Consider the following 17,356-nt stretch of genomic DNA (forward strand, 5'->3'; position numbering starts at 1 on the left):
GATGCTCATCGAAGACAAAAAGTGATCGCAAAATCCTGTTTAACTGAAATATAGGATTAGAAAATGTTTTATATTTCCTTGCTAAATATAATAAGATATATTCTCTATCATTTATAAATATAACATAGTAATTTATATTTCCAAGGTACCCTATGGTCCTATATCGAGTAGCAACTTCTATCTACCAAATCTGCATGTAAAAATTATTTTTAATTATATTTTGACCTTGATTAACCACTTGCAAATTACTCTTCATTCTACCATAAATGGAATGCAAATGATCTGGTTGATGAAATATTTCAATATGTTTCTAGTTCTGAAAACCTCAAGCAATAAGCTAGTCAATATATTATTTATAAACCCATACTACTAAAATTACAGTGCTACTTTTTTATATAGCTGAATCAGACATAAGATGACAATATAACCATGTCATATTAGGCATTAGTTCATGTAATCATGTGTTACAGCAGTGTTTCCCAAGCAGCAGAACACATACCACTTGATATCCCTGAGATGATTTTAAGTGGTATACAAAGAAACAATTTTTCTTCAGTAATTATACATTTAATGTTTATTAGGAAAAATAAAAATAGCACATAGATGTGCAATAGTATTGTTTAAAATAAAGCTAAGGTTTCAAAAAGGGAGGCTAAAAATACGTAAGGCTAAGAAAATAATAAGTAAACAATAGCACAGAATATATATATGCATCTTACACACACATATATGTATGAAATCAGGAAGTTGATGTGTCTTACATTTGGGAAACACTGTTTTAAGGGATGGTTTGATTTAGCTGACATCATTTCTGAATTCGCATGATGAGTCACATTATAAAGTGGCTTCCTATACTACTAAAAACCCTTTTTCCAAGACAAATGTTTTGGGAAAAAACATGTTTTTATATTTATTTTAAGACCATAAATGCGAAAGTATTGAGTAAATTTAATCTGCTTTTTGGCTCACCAAAATGGCAAAAAAAAGTTCAGGAACATTTGAAGGACATGCTATTCTTACAGAAGATAGAACACTATAAAGGCACATTACATATTACGGTTATCATTGCAGCATTTAAATAAAAGTGATCTAAATAATCATTACCGTTATACTGAACATTTAATTAAAATATTCTTTCATAAAAAAGAAGGTAAGCTTGTGCACTCAGTGCTCTTGATTCTGGAACCATCTGCACGTAAGTGTCACTCACATGGAACCACTGTCCTGCTGATTCACTGTCAGATTCTTTCAAACCTAACACAAGAAAAGAAGTATAATTTTACAAAAGGTATGCTTTACGTTCTCACTCTAAATTATAAACAGCAACACATTCATCGCAAATTATATTTATCTAATGCTAAATCTTAACCGCATAGGTCTGTTTGCATTAGTGTTTCTTCTTGGGTTAACCATCTTCCAAAATGAAATCTTTCAAATCATTAATATTACCGAGATAATTTACAGTTATCCCTGACAAAATAAGCACCAGTTTATTTTAAATATCTAGTGATATAATATTATCATTATATATTTTAATCATAGTATTGTAGAGAGTGTTCTGCACATTGAAAGAAAAGGACAACAGACAATAGGATCAAAGCCGCATGAAGAAATAAATATCTCTGGTAAGGGTAATGACACGGGTAAGTAAAAATGCCAGAACTATTACTGTATTTTGGGTTTGTAATTCCACTTGTCACTTCCCACAGGACCTAAGTATAATATTAGATAGCCTCGAAAACATTATTTGCTCCGGGAAAAGAATAATTTCCACTAACATAGGGAAAAAAGACTTAGTTTGGGAAGCGGACTTGGCCCAGTGGTTAGGGCATCCGTCTACCACACGGGAGGTCCGCGGTTCAAACCCCAGGCCTCCTTGACCCGTGTAGAGCTGGCCCATGTGCAGCGCTGATGCGCGCAAGGAGTGCCCTGCCAAGCAGGGGTGTCCCCGCGTAGGGGAGCCCCACGCACAAGGAGTGTGCCCCGTAAGGAGAGCCACCCAGCGCAAAAGAAAGTGCAGCCTGCCCAGGAATGGCGCCGCCCACATGAAGAGCTGACACAACAAGATGACGCAGCAAAAAGGAACACAGATTCCCGTGCCGCTGACAACAGCAGCAGACAAAGACGACGCAGCAAAACAGACACAGAGAACAGATATCCGGGGTGGGGAGGGGAGGGGAGAGAAATAAATTTAAAAAATAAAAAAATTTTTTTTTAAAGTTAGTTCACTGACCTATTTGCAAAGCCAGTAAAGTTTCAATTTCAACTCTATTCTAAGGACCTGGTGTATCTTGGTATCATTAAATAATATACTACTCCACTGCAATACACAATGACTTAAGGTCTCAAAAAGCCATGTGTTGTTTTACATTATTTAGAAGGGTACAGTCTTATATTTAAAATTATTTAAGAATTATCTAAGCACTCAGAAGTATTTCTCACATTACATTAACAAAGTGAATCCACTAGGGCCACCCATGAAATAACTTATCTATTCCAGAAAAAAATAAAGAATGAATTCATTTATTTTTAACAAAAAAATAAATTTATGATGGCATACCTTGTATATTTTTCTTTCCGGTGCTATGTTCTAGTAAGTTCCTGGACGGTGTTCTCACTTTCACATAAGCAGTGTAGTGACCTCCTCTCATTGAGCCACTATGTTCCACTACTCCATAGAGACCATAGAGAACTTTATCTCCCACACTTGCATTCTTTTAAACAAAGAAAAAATCTAAGTTAGTAATATTCAGTGAAATATTACTGTAAGGAAAATTAAGTTAAATGTATGTTTTGCTTATAACGAGAGGTGAATACTTAAAACTATACAGAAAGACAGCGCAGAATACAAATTAACGGGCAGGGGGCGGGGAAGTATGGGGTTAATATATAAAGGGTGCAGGGTTTCCATTTGGGGTGAAGGAAATGTTTTGGTAAAAGATGGTGGTAATGGAAGCACAACATTGAGAACATGATTAATGCCACTGAACTGTATGCTTGGGAGTGGTTGAGATGGGAAATTTTATGTTGTATACATGTTACCACAATTTTAAAAAAGAGACTAAAAAGACAATGACAATTAAATGTAATGCATGATCTTGGACTGGATCTAATAATCCTGGAGAAAATGTCCAAAAGCACATTATCAGGACAACTGAAAAACCTGACTATATGTTTTACATCAGTTAAATTTCCCGAACTTGATAGCTGTACTCAATGTCATTACAAAAGTGAGTGTACTTGTTCTCAGGAAATTTAAGTATTAAGTATTAGAGGAGCAAGATGTATGTAACCTACTCACAAATGTTTAGAAGATAGGCAGTTAGCTAGATGGCTAGCCAGCTAGAAAGGAGGGAGGGAGGTAGGGAGAGCAATGTGGCATAATGCTGATAGCTGGTAAATCTGGGTATCTGGGTGGGGTGGGAGGTACACTGGAGTTCTGTGTATTGCTTCTGTATCATTTCTGCAACTTACCCATAAGTTTGAAATTATTTTAAAATAAAAAGGTTGAAAAAAATAATAAACTGAGATACTTTCCCACACTTACTGAACTGCCAAACATGTAGTCTTGACATTTCTGTTGCTGGGCAATGGGGAAAAGAGTACTCACACATACTGTTGGGAATTAAAAGGTACAATCCTATGCAGGTGTATTTCATGTTACCAGGCTCATTTACATACATATTATGCTTAGATTCATCAATCCTATTTTAGGATTCTATCCCACAGGTAGAAGAGCAAAATTTAAAAAGACATACACCAGACTATTAATTGTAGGATTTTTTGTAATAGCAAAACAATATTGGAATAAACTCAAATACCCATGAATTGGGTACTGCTTGAATGATCCACAATAAGTAGTATGTGGCTTGAAAAAATAAAATGCTGTCTCTATATCCTGTTATGGAATAATCTCCATGGTATAATGTAAAAATAAGGAAGAAGGGAAGTAAATGTGGCTCAAGCAGTTGGATGCCCGCCTACCACACGGGAGGCCTGGGTTCAGTTCCAAGTACCTCCTAAAGAAGATGAGCAAGACAGCAAGCTAACACAACAGGCTGGTGTGGTGAGCTGACGCAAAAAGGTGACACAATGAGAAAACACAACAAGGAAACACAAAGAGACACAACAAGCAGGGAGGTGAGGTAGCTCAAGCAATTAGGTTCCTCCCTCCCACATGGGAAATCCCGGGTTCAGTTTCAAGTTCCTCCTAAAAAGAAGACAAGCAGACAATGAATAGAGAGAAAGCAGACAGCACAAACGGGGTGAGGGGGTGGAGGGAGCGGTGGTTAGAAATAAGTTTTTAAAAGAAAAGCTACATATAGTAAGCTACCATTATTTAACAGGAGAGGTATAAAAAAGGAATGATGAAAGAATGAACCATAATTTTAAAAATCATTTTGTTTTAAGGGAAAGAGGGAACAGGTAGAATGAACACGGAGAAAAGCTAGACTTACTTGAATTTATCTTGTTTTGTACATTTTATATACTTGACATTGGAATTATGTAAATATTTTATATAATTAAACAAAATTAAAAGTAAAATTAAACAAACAGTGTATTCAGTTGATGGCAAAACCACATATAGAGAGATGACTAGGTTCTTGTAAAAAAGACCCAGGAACCAAACTGAAGTGGCTTCCAGTGGCCAAATATGGACCCTTCAGGCTGATATATTAGGTCATGAATTAAAGAATAAGGTAATGGATTGAAAACATATCAAATATGTTTAAATCCATGAATTCATAATGACAAACTATACAGTCACAGTTTGAAGATGCTAGTAAACTCATTCTTTTGAAAACAGGTTTACAAAGGAGAAGGGAGGGAAAGAAACAAGCATTTATCCTCCCTTTCCTATAAACTATACCGTAAGAATACTAAATAGATGAAAGGAATTTCTCTTTGAAGAAGTATTCTACCTAGTAAATAAAGAATAACATAGAATATCATAATTCTATAATCCTTAATGAATCAATGGATTTAGCATTGAACATCTATGGGGGCTAATATCACAAAAAGACAACTAACAACTTGCAACTCCTGATGAAAGAAGAGAATACCCCCTGTGAAATGATCTTGCCCCTCAAAAAGGGAATATTAAACCAAATCTATTTAATCCTCTCTAGATCCAACTACCATTGTACAAAAAATAAGGAGAACAAAGCAGCAATCAAAATCTAAACTTCTGGGGGAGCGGATGTGGCTCAAGCAGCTGAATACCTGCCTCCCACATGGGAGATCCCACTTCAGTTCCCAGTGACTCCTACAGAAAACAAACAACAAGCTGAAAATGAGCAGACATCGAGCAAATACAATGAGCAGACCATGAGCAAAAACAAGCAGGGAACAGATGTGGCTCAAGCAGTTGAGCGCCCACTTCCCACATGGGAGGTCCCAGGTTCAGTTCCTCATACCTCCTAAAGAAAAAAAACCAGACAATGAGCAGCTGACAACAAGCAGCCGACAAAGAACAAACAGATGAGGGAGCCATCTGGTGGGTGGGGGAGAGGGAAGAATATAAACTCTCATGGAAACTACTAGAAAGATAACTAGTTTCCTCAACAAATAAATTGCAACAGGGGAGTGAGAGGAAAGAAAGATGAGAGTAGGGAAACTAGATTAAAAGAGAGGTAAAAGTCATCATCCAATCTTAGTATAACCCTGTTTGATCCTTAATCATCAAAAAATATGAGAAAAGTAGAAATATGAATACTAGATGACATAAAGGAATAATTTTTTGTAATGTGAAAGTGGTACTGTGATTATTTTTAAAAGGGGGAGGAAAAATCCTTAACTTTTAGAGATACATAGTGAAATATTTATGGATCAAATGATATAATGCTTAGTATTTGCTTCAAAATATTGGAGAAGTGAATGGGGCAGAAATGGCCATGGATTTAAGGTTGCTGGGGCTCAGTGATCAGCGTGATCAGTACTAATAGCTCATTCTCTTGCACATACACCTATCAATTGTAGTACTAACTATAGGTTCATAGAGAAGGGACAGAAGAGCCACATGTAGGGATACCACAACTGAGTCTGACTCTGTCACACTGGGGAGCATAAATTCCAAAGTAGGGCCCGATGGCAGGGCGCCAAACTCCTGAGCTGTCAGCCCTGCCTATAGTGTCTGGATGTCTCCAGAGCCCTCAGGAGCCCCACTATATGAGGCAATATTTACTTTGGCAGTCAATGAGATCCTGCTGAGATGTGCATAAGTGTAACCTCTGGAACACATAGGCTCCCAACTCACTTTGAAATCTCTTAGCTATATAAACTCATTTATCTTTACCCTTTCCCCCTTTTGGTTGAGGTCTTTTTCCAGTTGCACTGCTAGCCGGTGCTTGGTAGTAATCCCTCAGTGCCAGGGAGGCTCATCCCCAGGAGTTATGTCCCATGCCAGGTGAGGGGGGAAAGGTAATGCCTTTATATTCTGAGTTTGGCTTAGAGACAGGCCACATTTGAGCCACAAGGAGGCGCTCAAGAGGTAAGGCTTAGGCACCCTATAATACTATTCAAAAGTATACAACTTCAAAAGTAAGGGCTCATAGGTACAGTCATCACTATTAAGGGCCCATCAATGGCCCATCCTCCTTCACTAGTCACTGCCCCTGTACTCAGGGAATTCTGGCTGTCCCATTAGAGACTGTGGCATAGCTCCCCAGGATGGGAATTTGATATTCTTTTGGTTAGTGTGTGAAACTCAACCCACTGTGACAATGTCCCATGAACACTTAAACACATTCAAATGCTGTACAGGTATGCCCCAGGTAAGCCTCCTCCCATGTACCCCCATCTCTGACTTAAATCTTTCGGCTGTCCATGTACCAGTTGGGCCCTGAATCTCAACAGATTTGCAACATTGACTCCAGTTCATTGGACTCAACCAGTACAACTAATAAGGAGATGGTGATGGACAATGTCCATCTCAAGGATAAGAGAGAGACTGCAACTGCAAGCAAGATAGTCCCATCCATCTGCCCCATGGGATCTAAGCCCCCTCTCAATTAGACTTGGAATGGGCATCACCATTCCAGAATCCTCAGGATTGGGGAATGAATGATGGACTAGAGTAGACTTATTGTTATTCTTCTATCGACTTATTGTGATTCTAACAATGGAAGAACTTTTATTACAGATGTGGAGGCAGTGGCCACTGGAGGTTCTGAGGGGAGGGAGAGGGGAAAATAGCTGTAATCTGGGGGCACTTTGAGGACATGGGAATTGTCCTGAATGACATTGCAATGGCAGATACAAACCATAATAGATCTTGTAATAAATTACAAAAATGTGCAAGAGAGTAAACTACAATGTAACTACAATCCATGCTTAGTGGCAATGCTCCAAAATGTATTCATCAATTGTAACAAATGTACCACACTAATGAAGGATGTTGTTAATATGGGAGGGCTAGGGAGTGGGGCATATGGGAATCCCCTATTTTTTATGTAACATTCATGTAATATAAGTCTCTTTAAAAAAAATGTGTATTTGAAAAAAAACAGGAAAAAAAAGCTCATTCTACGTTTCTGCCTACTTTTGGGTACCTTGGCAATTATCTATAATAGAAAAAATTTAAAAAATACACTGCTTTCGTAAAGTTAATACATAGCTTGTTAAATTTCATTATTTACCACATTATTAAATTCTATGAATTCTCAGTAATCAACAGTGTTGGTGTTCAACAGCAGATGAAGTGGATTCACTAGAAAATTGCATTTAAGACTTTTTTGTTTCATCAATGTGTTTGAAATATTAAGTTCAGTAAACAGTGTATTTTATTAAAAAAAAACACACACACACATAAGACTGCTAGCCAGTAATGATTCATAGCATATTATGCTATTGATTCCCTCAAGAAAGAAAAATTAATTTCATCTACATATTCCTAACATTTACAAACAACTATAAACCAATCTGCTTTCTATAATTGTTCAAGTATGAGAAATAGTAAAGTATCATTTTCATTTGACAAGTACACAACTCTCAGTAGTACATATGAAAAAGCATCAAAACGAATGCCCTATATAGTGGCAGTGGAAGGAGCTCCAGAGTCAGCTCCTGCTATAGGGCAGTTAGTAATCATGCAGAGCTATCAAAAGCACCTGTTTGGGGGGCCTAGACGACTAGAAAAGCATCCTGCAATATCCTTGAAAGAATGGAAGGAGGAGACTGCCCATCTGCAGAGAAGATTCATAAGTAGAGTGCTCCACACCATGGAGGCTGATGCCCATACTCCACTGGCAGCACAAACCACCTCAGGGGCTATTTCGAGGCTGGAGTTGGAAGCTCCATTTCCCAAAAACGGAGGAGGAAGAGAAAGTTGGGTACAGACTTCAGCTATGATTAGCAAATTTGGCTGGCTAAAGTATAATTCTAAGAACAGGAAAGTTTAAACCTCTCAAAGTCAGAAAGAGACCAGTAACTGCCATTTTAACTTTGTCCCTGGCGTAAGAGGAAGCGGGGTTGATTGAAAATCACAGTGATGGTAGGGAAAGGCTTCTTTTTACCCAGACTGGTTTGCAGCTCTAGCCTAAGCCCCAGCCCCACTTCTGACAGGGAGCAAGCTAGGGGGACCTGCACCAGCTTCTCCAGGCAACTGCAGGGGCTTCTGACCAGCACAGACTGAACTGCTGGATACCTAGAACTCCATCCCCACCTCACAATAGGCTAGGAGGAGTGCTGTATTTCCTCGGTGTCTCTGCACAACTGCAGGTACTTTCAGCCTGCACAGACTGCTGGGCTTTCAATTCCATCCCTGCCCCCACAGACAGGAGGGGACTGTGTTTCCGCAGTCTGGGCAACTGTAGCAACTTTCGGCCTGCACAAACTAGACTGTTGAATATGTGTGGCTCCACCCATACCCCAACAGGACAAGAAGGAGGCAATGTCTTCCCAACCTCCCTGGGCAATTGCATGTGCTTTTGGCCCACAAAGGCTGAATAGGTGAATTCCTGTGGCTCCATCCCTGACCCCCAAAAGGACAGGAGGGGAGCTGTGTTTCCTCAGCCTCTCTGAGCAATGGCAGACAATTTCAGCCTATATGCACAGGACTGTTGGGTACCTGTGGATCCACCCCTACCCCCCAATAAGATAGGAGAGGAGCAATGTTTCCTCAGCCTTTCTGGGAAACTGCAGGTGCTTCAGGCCCACCTAGACTGGTCATTGGGTGCTTGTGGTTCCATCCCCATCCCCTAAAGGACAGAAAGGGCAGTATTTCCTCAGCCTCTCAGGGCAACTGCAGGTATTTTTGGCCCACATGGATTAGATCATTGGGTACTCCGAACGGTCCATCCCCACCTCTGGCAGGGGAGGAAGGGGGCTGGTACTATGTCAATCTACCTGGCTAACTGTGGTCAGTTTTGATCTGCATGACTTAGTTTGCTGCTCACACCTGAAGCTCTATCCCCACCTCAGGAAGGGGAGGAAGGGGTGTGAAGCTTTATAAATCTCTCCACAGATAGTCTTGACCTACATGGCTTGGATATCTACACTAAGTTGCAGCTCCATCCCTACTCCTGGCAGAGGAAAAAGGTAGGAGTAGCTTCATTGGTTCCTAAAGCAATGTGGGCATCACCCACATTCAGAAGCTTACAGTACCAACTATATCCTACTACACAACCAGTAAGGGAGAAGGGGCAAGAAAGCCCTAAGTTAAAGAGAGAACTGCTCAGAATAAATACATCTGGTTAGCCAGATACCAAGACACCAACAAAAAATTACAATCTATACCAAGAAACAGGAAGATATGGCCCAAAAGAACAAGATAAGTCTCCAGATGATATAAAGGAGTTGGGACAACTAATCATAGATATTCAAACAAATCTCCTTAATACATTCAATGAGATGGCTACAGAGATTAAGGATATAAAGAAGACACTCAGAGTAGATGTGGCTCAGGCAGTTGAGCACTTGCATACCACCTGGGAAGTCCCAGGTTCAGTTCCAGGGGCCTACTAAAAACAAAACAAAACAAAAAAAAGCAGACGAAAAAGCAAGCTCAAGGGAGCTGATGTGGCTCAGTGGTTGAGTACCAGCTTCCCATATACAAGGTTCTGGGTTCAATCTCTGGCCCCAGTACCTACATTTAAAAAATTAAAATAAAATAAAAATAGAAGATAATGGGTGAACACCAGGAAGAATTTGAAAGCATACATAGAAAAATAGTAGATCTAATGAGAATAAAGGGCATGATAATGAAATTATAAATACATTGGAGGCATATAACAGCAGATTTGGGAAGGCAGAAGAAAGGATCAGTATGTTTGAAGACATGGCCTCCAAAAGTAAACATACAAAAGAAGAGATAAAGAATGGAAAATTGAACAGGGTCTCAGGGAACTAAATGATGGCAAGAATGCATAAACATATGTGTCATGGGTGTCCCAGAAGGAGAAGAGAAGGGAAAAGGCTGATTTTTTACAGGTGGAAAGTTATTTTGTTTCTATACAAAGTAAATGGATTGTTTGTGCTTAATGTAAAGCTGCTTTATAAAAGTGTAAAATAAAGTTTTTATCTTGAAAGGAAAAAAAAAAGAAGGGAAAAGGGGCAGAAGGAATATTTGAAGAAATAATGGCCAATAATTTCCCAATCCTACTGAAGGACATAGATATCCATATCCAAGAAGCACAACATACTCCCATCTGAATAAATCTGAATAGACCTACTTAATGACAATAATCAGAATGTCAAACGCCAAAGACAAAGAGAATTCTGAGGCAGCAAGAGAAAAGTGATACACCACATACAAGGGATACCCAATAAGATTAAGTGCTGATTTTCATCAGAAATCATGGAGGCAAGAAGGCAGAGGTGTGACATATTTAAGATACTGCAAGAGAAAAATTACCAGTCAAGAATTTTATATCTGGAAAGACAGTCTTTAAAAAATGAGGATGAGTTTAGAATATCCACAGATAAACAGAAAGAGTTTGTAACTAAGAAATCAACTTTGCAGGAAATACAAAAGGGAATGCTATAGCCTGAAAAGACAGGAGAGAGGCTTGGCAGAGAATCTAGAAATGAAGATTATATCAATAAAAGTACTACAAGTATAAAAAGAATGGTGAAAATGAAATATGAGATAAAACCCAAAAGTCAAAATGGGTGAAGAACTGCCTTTGCAGTAATAACATTGAACATGAATGGATTAAACTCCCCAATCAAAAGACACAGACTGGGAGAACGGATAAGAAAATATGAGCCATCTATATGTTGTCTACAAGAGACTTGTCTTAGATGTAAGGATTCTAACAGGTTTAAAATGAAGGGCTGCAAAAAGATATTCTACACATGCAGTAACAAAAAATAACAAACAAACAATCAAAACTTGCGGTCACCCCTCGGGCTGAAGCGTGGTTTGCTGGCCTGGCGGGGGAGCGGCCGCGGTAGGCCAAGCCGCTGCCCCCATAATAGGGTGGCTGGTCGAACTCACCGCCACCCCTGAAGGAAGCTCGGCATGGGCGCAGAGTGCCCTCGGGTCTCCCCTTCTTAGCAGCCATGCTTCCGCGGCCGCCCCTCCTCCCGGATGGCGCCACACGATGCCTTCTTTCTCCCTGCGCAGGCGCAGGGCAGAAAATTCCAGTCTGCCCTTTTCCCCTCCCCCGACAGCAGCAACAGCCAGGTGTGGGCGGAAAAATCCAGCCCGCCCTTTTCCCTTCCCCCGACAGCAGCAACAGCCAGGCGTGGGCGGAAAAATCCAGCCCGCCCTTTTCCCTTCCCCCGACAGCAGCAACAGCCAGGCGTGGGCGGGAAACTCAAGTCTGCCCTCCACCCCAGCAACAGCAGCCACCAATCCCTAAACCCTGCCCCTTCCCCCAGCAACAGCGACAGCCAATCCCTAACCACCACCCCTCCCCTGTCCAGTACCGCCCACTGACCTTTTGCCGGCAACCAATCAGAACAGGGCGTGGCTTCGACCAATCAGCCTTCCCCAGCCCCTATAAAACTGTTGCCTCTCCCTCAGTAAAGTGGACTTGCGTGTTTACCTTGTCTCCGCGGTAGTTCTTCTGCCGTGCGCCCTCCAGTCCTGAGAGCCCCCGACAAGGGCCTGGCCTCCCTTGTCCCCAGTTCGTCGCCTGCTTCTCCGGGCGACCCCTTCGTCGCCGGCTTTGCCGGGCGACCCCGTCAGCCGAACCGCGCAACCCCTTGTGAGACCGATCCCTCGTCTGCTGCCGGACCGACCCCTCGTCCCAGGTGGGACCGACCCCTCGTCCCAAGTGGGACCGACCCCTCGTCCAGAGCTGGACCGACCCCTCGTCCACAGCCAGACCCCACCTCTACCGACCGAGCAAGCCGCCGCAGCTGGCGCCCAACGTGGGGCAAAGCAACCCCACCACAGCACAACGTGGGGCAAGGCAACCCCACCACAGCCTCACTCCATAACCTGGCGGCCCCCCCTCCTCTCTTCTCACCGTGGGACTTCTCTCGTGCAACATTGCTGCTACCTGAGCCTTGGCTACCTCATACGATCCACGGCGGTCTGGGAGAATCACTGGATGGCTTTCTCCTTCCATGTCGGGGGCTTATACCGACCCACTATGATTAAGAGGAGCCTTGGATTTCTCGGGAGCACGCGCTTGCACGTCTGAAGTAACCCTACCATAGCCCTACGCTCTCCTCTCTTCTCACCCATATCTTTTCACTCTGCATTGCTGCTCCTGAACCTTGGTGACCTCATATGATCCACGGCGGTCTGGGAGAATCGCTGGATGGCTTTCTCCTTCCATGTTGGGGGCTTATACCGACCCGCTATGATTAAGAGGCGCCAATAAAACTCTCAGGAGCGCGTGCCTGAGCACCTCCACCCCTGCCTTCACCTCTGCCTCCTCCCCTCTGCGCTTGCTCCCCTTTGCCTTGCTCCACTGCTCGTCGTCCCGCCCTCCCCTCGTCGGGGCCTTCTCTTGGCCCGCGACCACCGTCGGAGCCCCACCGGCTCCGACCCCTCGTCTCACCGCGCACCTCGGCTCCCATCGCCACGCTCTCAAGGTAAGGGCCCCTTTTCTTATCGGCTCCAAAAGGCCATTAGCAATGGGTAACATCCTATCTGCTAAGCAAGCCCCACAAGTTCGGGCTCTCGCCGGTCTCCTAGACATTCACCGGTGTAAGATCTCTTTCAAACAGCTTCAAGTATATTGGGACCTTCTTCTCCCCTTTAATCCGTGGCTTACCACGTGTCAGCTTTGGGACCCGGACACCTATACTTGCCTTATAGATAGGGTCACTTTTGCTGTGGAGCAGGAAGGTAAAAGATTCCCTCCTGGCTTATTACAGGCAACATGAAGTCCAGAAGAAATCTTGAAGGGTATAATCTATGATATGCTATATAAAAAAGGATTTAAAAGCAGCTATACCAAGAAAGTAAGAATTATGAGTCAACTGTAAATAAATTATATATTTCTGTTAATGTGTTGTAATTGTTCTGTGTTTGCTATCTGTTCGTTCAATGTCAACGTATATTGTGATACCTCCGGATGGTAAATATAAATTACTAGAAATCTTTAAAAGAGCTCTATTCAAATGGCCAAAGATTAAATAAGCGCTTATATTAATACTTAAGTTTATTATATTAATACATAAGTTTAAATGTTAATAAGATATCTACAATTTAAAAAAAAATTGTAAGTCTTAATTAACAAAATTAACTGTACGTCTTCATAAAAAGTTGTTCTTGCCTAGATTAAAATGAATAACTTATTTTTCTTCACAGGATAATATAAAGAATGTAAAACTTATATGAATATTAAAAAGGTTAAAAGTTTGTAAAAGTGCTAACGGAAATGTAATAAGTTTTGCAAAAAGACGTATTTTGTCCTAAAGTAAGATGGCTAATTTTTCATAAACTCTTGAAATTTAATTTGCATGCGGCAAGTGTAAAAGGTATTGTGATAACTTTATGTAAGGGAATGTGTTCTGTAAAGATAAAATTTATCTTCAATAGCTTACATTAAGGTATTAAATGGCTAATTCCAAAAGGTCATTCTTAAACATATATATATAAAACTGAATTGATGATAATAATAATAAAAGGTAATTTTATAACAGGAAAGATTAACAGCAACCAAGCTCCCCTGCCAACTTGCTTTTAGGAAACGGTTTCTAATATTGCATGCTACTAAGTATTTAAAGAAAAGTTATTCTTAAGGAAACAGAGGATGATTTTGTCTTTGCAGCCATTGTCTACTTAGCAACACCCCTCGCTATCGGCCTAGCCACTGTTGCGCCGGACGATTGAAACCTTAAACAAAGACTCCTCCTCACTGTCATCTTCCTATCTATCGTTACTATATTTACTGCCCTCATTCTCCTTCGTTTATAAAGCAGTCTCCTACAAACCACAAAGCTTCTGTCTTAAACATACCATTCTCAACCCTATCCTCTAAATGATCTTCTCACTTCCCCCACAGCCTTTAATACTCTATTTCTTCCTCATAACCTTTGCTTTCTTGATAATATTTTCCGCCATCTGTCTAGCCGCTACCACCCCAGAAGATTGTAACCACGGCCCCCCATGCCGCCATTGCTCTCAAGCAGCTCCAGCCCTGCTAAACGGCCCGCAACCTGCTTTCCCCGGCCCGCGGCCTGCTTTCTAGCATCCAATAACGCTTCTGCTCTTGCCTCCCCATACTTCTGCGGAGCTTCCTCCTGTCTCGACCTCACTCCTCTTCTCAGCCATCCAAAGTGTCCTTTCTCGTCCCCCGCCCCCCTCCTTTTTTCGCTTGAACCCCTACTGCGTTGCAGATTGGGCCACCCCATGTCGGCCCGCCCCATTAACATCGGCCTCTCTGGCGCCTGTGAAGACTTTGGCCTTCTTATTGTCCTCGCCTACGTCTCCACCACTCCCGACGCTGCCGCCACCACCATCGCTGGTGCCCTGACGCGACTTGTCCTCACCGCTGCGATCCTCCAGACCATCACACAGTCTGCCTCTACCGCTCTTCGCCGCCAAGAAGAGATCAACTACCTGTAACGCGCTGTCATCCTGGACTTTTAACAAGCAGATGGACCTTACAGCCACCGAGATCAACAAGAATTGGACATTGGCCACCCTTGTTTGCAACGGCAAGATACTGCCCCCAAATTGTACATTTATCCCCGGCATACTCACCTCCCTCTTCAGCCCCGCTTCCCTCATTGCTTACTGCCTCTTGGGCCTCAGCTACTTGTTGCTGCTGCCATCCTGGTCCTTATTTGAAAAGAAGGGGGAAATGCGGTCACCCCTCGGGCTGAAGCGTGGTTTGCTGGCCTGGCGGGGGAGCGGCCGCGGTAGGCCAAGCCGCTGCCCCCATAATAGGGTGGCTGGTCGAACTCACCGCCACCCCTGAAGGAAGCTCGGCATGGGCGCAGAGTGCCCTCGGGTCTCCCCTTCTTAGCAGCCATGCTTCCGCGGCCGCCCCTCCTCCCGGATGGCGCCACACGATGCCTTCTTTCTCCCTGCGCAGGCGCAGGGCAGAAAATTCCAGTCTGCCCTTTTCCCCTCCCCCGACAGCAGCAACAGCCAGGCGTGGGCGGAAAAATCCAGCCCGCCCTTTTCCCTTCCCCCGACAGCAGCAACAGCCAGGCGTGGGCGGAAAAATCCAGCCCGCCCTTTTCCCTTCCCCCGACAGCAGCAACAGCCAGGCGTGGGCGGGAAACTCAAGTCTGCCCTCCACCCCAGCAACAGCAGCCACCAATCCCTAAACCCTGCCCCTTCCCCCAGCAACAGCGACAGCCAATCCCTAACCACCACCCCTCCCCTGTCCAGTACCGCCCACTGACCTTTTGCCGGCAACCAATCAGAACAGGGCGTGGCTTCGACCAATCAGCCTTCCCCAGCCCCTATAAAACTGTTGCCTCTCCCTCAGTAAAGTGGACTTGCGTGTTTACCTTGTCTCCGCGGTAGTTCTTCTGCCGTGCGCCCTCCAGTCCTGAGAGCCCCCGACAAGGGCCTGGCCTCCCTTGTCCCCAGTTCGTCGCCTGCTTCTCCGGGCGACCCCTTCGTCGCCTGCTTCTCCGGGCGACCCCTTCGTCGCCGGCTTTGCCGGGCGACCCCGTCAGCCGAACCGCGCAACCCCTTGTGAGACCGATCCCTCGTCTGCTGCCGGACCGACCCCTCGTCCCAGGTGGGACCGACCCCTCGTCCCAAGCGGGACCGACCCCTCGTCCAGAGCTGGACCGACCCCTCGTCCACAGCCAGACCCCACCTCTACCGACCGAGCAAGCCGCCGCAAAAACTGATGTAGCTATAGTTACACTGATGAAATAGAGTTTAAAATCAAAACTTTATTAGAGACAAGGAAAGATATATATTAATAATGTGGGCAATTCACCAGGAAGAAATAAGAATCATAAACGTATATGCCCTAACCTGGATGTCCCAAATTACATGAGGCAAAAATGACAAAACTGAAGAAAGAAATAGATGCCTCTACAGTAATACTTGGAGACTTCAATATACCACTCTCAGCATCGGACAGAACATCTGGGCAGAGGATCAATAAAGAAACAGCTTGAATTATATGATAAATGGACTAAACCTAACAGACTTATACAGAAATTGTACCCCAAAACAGCAGAATATACATTCTTTTCAAGTGCTCAAAGAACTTTCAACAGGTATACTGGATCACAAAGCAGATCTCGATAAACTCAAGATCAAAATTATACACAGCATTTTCTCTGATCATAATAGAATAGAGCTAGAAATCAACAACAGGCAGAAAAAGAGAAAATTCACAAATACATGGAGATTAAACAACATGCTCTTAAATAATTTAGAGAGAAATCAATACATATCAATAAATAATAAATACCAATAAATATCAAGATGAATGAAAACGAGAACACAACATATCAGAACCTATGGATGCAGCAAAGGCAATGCTGAGAGGGAAATATATAGCCCTCAGTGCTTGCATTAAAGAAGAAGAAAGACCCTTAACTAGATTGACAAAAAAAAGGAAGATGCAAATAAATAAAAAATGAAAATGCGGACATTATGACTGACCCCACAGAAATAAAAGATCATAAAATGATACTATGAACAACTAACTATACGCCAACAAACTAGACAATGTAGGTGAAATGGAAAAATTCCTAGGAATGTATAAACAATCTACACTGGCCCCAGAAGAAACAGAAGACATCAATAAACCAATCCCAAGTAAAGAAATTGAAACAGTCATCAAACAACTCCCAAAAATGAAAAACCCATGAACAAATGTTTTCACAACTAAGTTCTACACCAAGCATTCCAAGGAGATTTAATACCAATCTTACTCAAACTCTTTCAAAAACTGAACAAGAAGGAACACTACCAAACTCATTCTATGAGACCAATATCACCCTAATACCAAAGTTAGAAAAAGATATTATG

General features: G+C 42.6%; 1 protein-coding gene across 3 annotated transcripts in view; it reads right to left on the reverse strand.

Moving 5' to 3' along the window:
- USP45 (ubiquitin specific peptidase 45) overlaps positions 1-17,356 on the reverse strand; it is a 131,549-nt gene that overhangs the window by 17,786 nt on the left and 96,407 nt on the right. For 2 of the 3 annotated variants that reach the window (XM_058307185.2, XM_058307186.2), the window contains 2 exons: positions 2,561-2,714; positions 1,211-1,254 (listed from right to left, as the gene is read on the reverse strand). In XM_058307185.2, coding sequence (XP_058163168.1) covers positions 1,211-1,254; positions 2,561-2,714 — 198 coding nt within the window. Of the gene's footprint in view, positions 1-1,104; positions 1,255-2,560; positions 2,715-17,356 lie in introns of all 3 variants that reach the window. The other variant, XM_071218607.1, reaches the window with a different exon arrangement.

Source organism: Dasypus novemcinctus, chromosome 11 (genome assembly GCF_030445035.2).
Source record: "Dasypus novemcinctus isolate mDasNov1 chromosome 11, mDasNov1.1.hap2, whole genome shotgun sequence".
NCBI classification, from domain to species: domain Eukaryota; kingdom Metazoa; phylum Chordata; class Mammalia; order Cingulata; family Dasypodidae; genus Dasypus; species Dasypus novemcinctus.